We start from the raw sequence: 4,178 nt of genomic DNA on the forward strand, positions 1-4,178 counted from the left end.
TCATCTTGATAGGATCATTCATGATACAGCTGTAGCTGTTTTCAACAAAGATCAGTGATGAAAACTGTTCTTTTTAACAAGATACCTCCAAGTTAAACATGGAAGGCAAATACTGGAATCGTTTCAGTTCTGACCAGATAAAGAATACAGCATTTTCCAGCTAACTTGGGATGGCGCCTTGCTAAGATTCATCACTTGCCATGCACCCCACCGGGAACATGGATGTTGGCTTTACTCGGTCTGCGGTTCAGACCCTGTCCAGAAGCCACTGCAAGAACATCAAACAGAAGATTTCCCAGTGGGAAGGAAGAGCTAATGGTGTAACTAGGCCAGCTAAGCTTCATCCAAAGGACTTCGGAGTGAGGTATAACTGCCAGCAAGAGAGTCCTCCTCACAAGTGCCCCCCTGGGGAGGAAAGGAGCCACTCTCAGAATGGGGGTTTACCCAGGATTGCAGACGCCAAAAGCCGTGATCAAAGTGGGGATAAAAGCGAGAGGCAAGAGTATACAGACGCCCACCCCTCGGAGAGTGACCCAGACTCCAGCTGGGTGTGTGCTCGGGTCAAACAGATTGAAAACTGGCATGCTGTCTCTGGTAAGGATCCAGAGGCTTCCTTACCGCCAGGAAACTTCTATACCTCACAGATACTGTGGAAGAGCATAGAAGCGCTTCCCCCAGATAAAGCTTTAAATGTGGCTTTAGCACCTTGTGACTCTACAGAAAAACAACCGAATTTCAGAGTTCTGGGTAGTTCTTATGGAACAACCAAAAGCTTGGAAAGTATTTATTGTGAACCCGAGGGGCAAGAATGTGGACCCTCTATAAATCCTCTGCCCAAACCTCGTAGGACATTCAGGTATTCATCTGAATCTGGCGGCGTGCCATATAAAGAAAGAAACTGTGACCAAAAGTACTGTGAGAATAATTCCTGTGCGGAGTCTTCTCTGGCTTCTTCTCAGGGTCCCGAACCAAAGAAATACGGTGGGAAGATCCGAAGGAGATCCAAAAGGTATGTGTTTGTCTTACCCCTCACGATTACAGTTGCATGATTTTTGAGCTGCTTTGCTTTTCAATCCGAGTTTCCCTTCCCACCGTGGAATACAGGCTTCCATTGGCATAGAGATGTTGATAGCACGGAGGGCAAGTAGAAGGGCAAAGCACAGGTGTAGAAATGCAGGCAGCACTAGTGACATTCTGCCACCTGACAGCCCTGAACACTTTGCAAGTAGCGTCTTCAAGAATTCCGAAGGTTGGGCTGGAGACATGGCTCAGAGGTTAAGAGCACTGACAGGTGCTCCTCCAGAGGTCCTGAGCTCAATTCCCATCAACCACATGGTAGCTCACAACCATCTATAAATTCTGACGCTGGGTGGGGTGGTGCATATCTGTCGCCCCACCATCAGGAATGGAGGCAGGAGGACCACCACCATTGGGAGGTTAGCCTGAGCTACCTAATCACTCACCAGCTTGACAAGGCATTGTCTTATCTCCCTTGCCCAACCACCGAAAAAGCTTTAGATAAGCAGATCCAAGCCAGGCACAGTGGCATGCCTGTGATCCCAGCACTCTGGGAGGCAGAGGCAGGTGGATCTCTGTGAGTTTCAAGTCCAGCCTGGTCTACAGAGTGAGTGCAGGACAGCCAAGGCTATACAGAGAGACTCATTGTCTTGGGGGAAAAAAGACAAGCATGTCCGTTCTTTGACTTTATTTAGGGCATGCTGGCCTCAGCCTCTCTTTTAAGTAGGGAGTAGTTCATGGCTCTGGAGAGATGGCTAAGCAGGTAAAAGCACTGGCTGCTTTTCCAGGGGAACCAGGTTTGATTCCCAGCATCCACATGGCAGCTTATAACCATCTGTAACTACAGGGGAGCTGATATCTTCTTTTGGCTTCTGTGGTCATCAGGGACACAAGTAGTGTATAGACATGCATGTAGGCAGAACGTATATACTCGCATACACACACAATTGTTTTGTTTTTGTTTTTGTTTTTGTTTTTTGAGACAGGTTTTCTCTGTGTAGCTTTGGCTGTCCTGGAACTTGCTCTGTAGACCAGGCTGGCCCCGAACTCAAAGAGATCCGCCTGCCTCTGCCTCTCAAGTGCTGGGAGTAAAGGCTCATAAAAATAAATGTTAATTAGGGAGTAAAGAATCTAATGATGAGCATGAGTGTGAACAGTTGAAAGCCTATAGTTTCTGTTACTTATTATTCTTACATTTCTGATAAAAAAAAAAAACCAACATTTTTTTGCAATGAAAAATTTAAAAAAATACATATTTTTTTGAGTCAGGGATATAGCCATGTCTGTCCCAGAACTCACTATGTTAACCAGACTGTCCTCAAACTCACAAAGATCCACTTGCTTCTCTCTCCCAAGTGCTGGGATTAAAGGTGTGCGCTATCTCTGTAATTTTACACACAAGTCTTTTTACTTTTTTGCATTCTCCTCGTATCATGTAGAGACCACTCTTTTTGTAGGTGTAACTTTAAAATCTATCTCCTTTCTTTAGGAAATCTTTTGAGTTTGAAGATATTCAGCACTTTCGGAACTCACGGAAGATTCATGACGAACTTGGAAGAAATGCTGGTTCAGCACTTTATTATACACAGTCTGAGGATAATATCTATGAGGATATTATATGTAGGTGACCATGCTTTGCAGTTAAATTTAATGCATATTTGGTGATGCCCCTCATTGTACAGTGTTCTTTTCTTTTATAATCAAACATACCTTGTTTTGACTTTTTTGTTTTTTAATAAATCTTCATTTTTTATGTTTTGGTTTTTTGAGACAGGTTTCTCTGTGTAGCCTTGGTTGGGCGGGATTCACTTTCTAGACTAGGCTGGCCAGGAACTCACAGGGATCCACCTGCCTCTGCCTCCCAAGTGCTGGGAATATAGGTGTGTGCCACCATGCCTGGCAACTTTGTTTTTCTAACATGGAAACATTCTGTGTATAAATGTTTTCATCTTTAACGTGTTTTACAGTTAGAATAATGGATGACTCAGTTAAGAATTAATGTTTCCAGTATAGTGTTTTGAAAGTTGTTTAGGTTGGTTGAACACTGGAGTGATGTATAAACTTAAAATGCTATTGCTCTTACAAGCTTACATCCCCACAAGAATGTAAAAGAAAGTCATTTTCACCCTTAGGTAAAGGCACTGTTCCTACTTAGTTATGTTCCTCTAAGTGGTGTTCATTGATTTTAAAGACCCAGCCAAGGAGAATCCCTACGAAGATATCCCTGTGCAGCCGTTTCCCATTTGGAGATCCCCTTCAGCATGGAGGCTGCCACCTGCCAAGAGCGCCTTCAGAACACCCAAGGTACACTGAGCGGCCTTGCTCATGAGCACGCTGGACTGTAGGATGCATGGAAAAGGCTACGGGTGCCATTGCTGATCGGGTAGGAAGGTGTCCAGGAGACTCACAACTTCGAGGCCTGGGAAGGTAGCCCAGTTCTGAGGTGGCGCATCGTCCAAGGGAGGGGTATCCTGAGACACAGGAGCCCAGGGACTGCATAGCTCTGAGAGGAGGCCTCCTCAGCAGAGATGTTGCAGCTCTCAGGGGAGGGCTGCCTCAACCTCTGAGGAGCTGAGGAGCTTGGGGCCTAAGCTCCAGAGAGTCACACCAGGCAGTACATCTCTTCAAAGAGACTTATTGGAGGGAATGAATCCAGGCCTGGCTGCCTCTGCTCCCAGGGAAAGGCAGCAGAGAACTGGGCAAACACAGCTTTTACATAGGATGTTTTAGGGGCGGAGCTTTCTAGGGCAGAAATTTCTAGAGTGAGGATTGGTGGGATTTCAAGTCCTGAGCTTGGGGAAAGCTTAGGGAATGGTGAGTTTTTGTTTAGCCTTTTCACTTCAAATTAGCATCATCTGGGAGGGGCTGGAGAGGACCACTGTGCCAGAGGCTGAACTGCCAGTTTGACAGTTAAAGAGGTGTGGGGGAGGGGCCTATTAACACACCCTAAGAGTTTACACAGATTTGAACTCTAAATATCTTTCCTAAACTATGGATTTATACTAAAGGGTCAGATTTCTAGGTCTGGTCCCTGCCTGGCAGTGTCAGACCATGTAAAGCTGCCTGCCTTGGAGGAATGGCTAGTTTATACATTGTTTCAGTTAAACATGCTTTCACACACACACACACACACACACACACACACACACACACACACACAC

At 45.6% G+C, this 4,178-nt stretch overlaps 1 protein-coding gene across 2 annotated transcripts in view; it reads left to right on the plus strand.

Annotated features, from left to right (window-relative positions):
- Positions 1–200: 200 nt before the first annotated feature.
- Positions 201–4,178, plus strand: part of Dennd2c (DENN domain containing 2C) — a 38,923-nt gene continuing 34,945 nt past the window's right edge. Inside the window, exons 1-3 of one of the 2 annotated variants that reach the window (XM_055628245.1) lie at positions 201–1,009; positions 2,507–2,637; positions 3,209–3,321. In XM_055628245.1, the coding sequence (XP_055484220.1) occupies positions 201–1,009; positions 2,507–2,637; positions 3,209–3,321 (1,053 nt within the window). The remainder of the gene's footprint in view (positions 1,010–2,506; positions 2,638–3,208; positions 3,322–4,178) is intronic. The other variant, XM_055628254.1, reaches the window with a different exon arrangement.

This window comes from Psammomys obesus, unplaced genomic scaffold, assembly GCF_907164565.1.
Source record: "Psammomys obesus unplaced genomic scaffold, mPsaObe1.curated_primary_1811, whole genome shotgun sequence".
Lineage (NCBI taxonomy): Eukaryota > Metazoa > Chordata > Mammalia > Rodentia > Muridae > Psammomys > Psammomys obesus.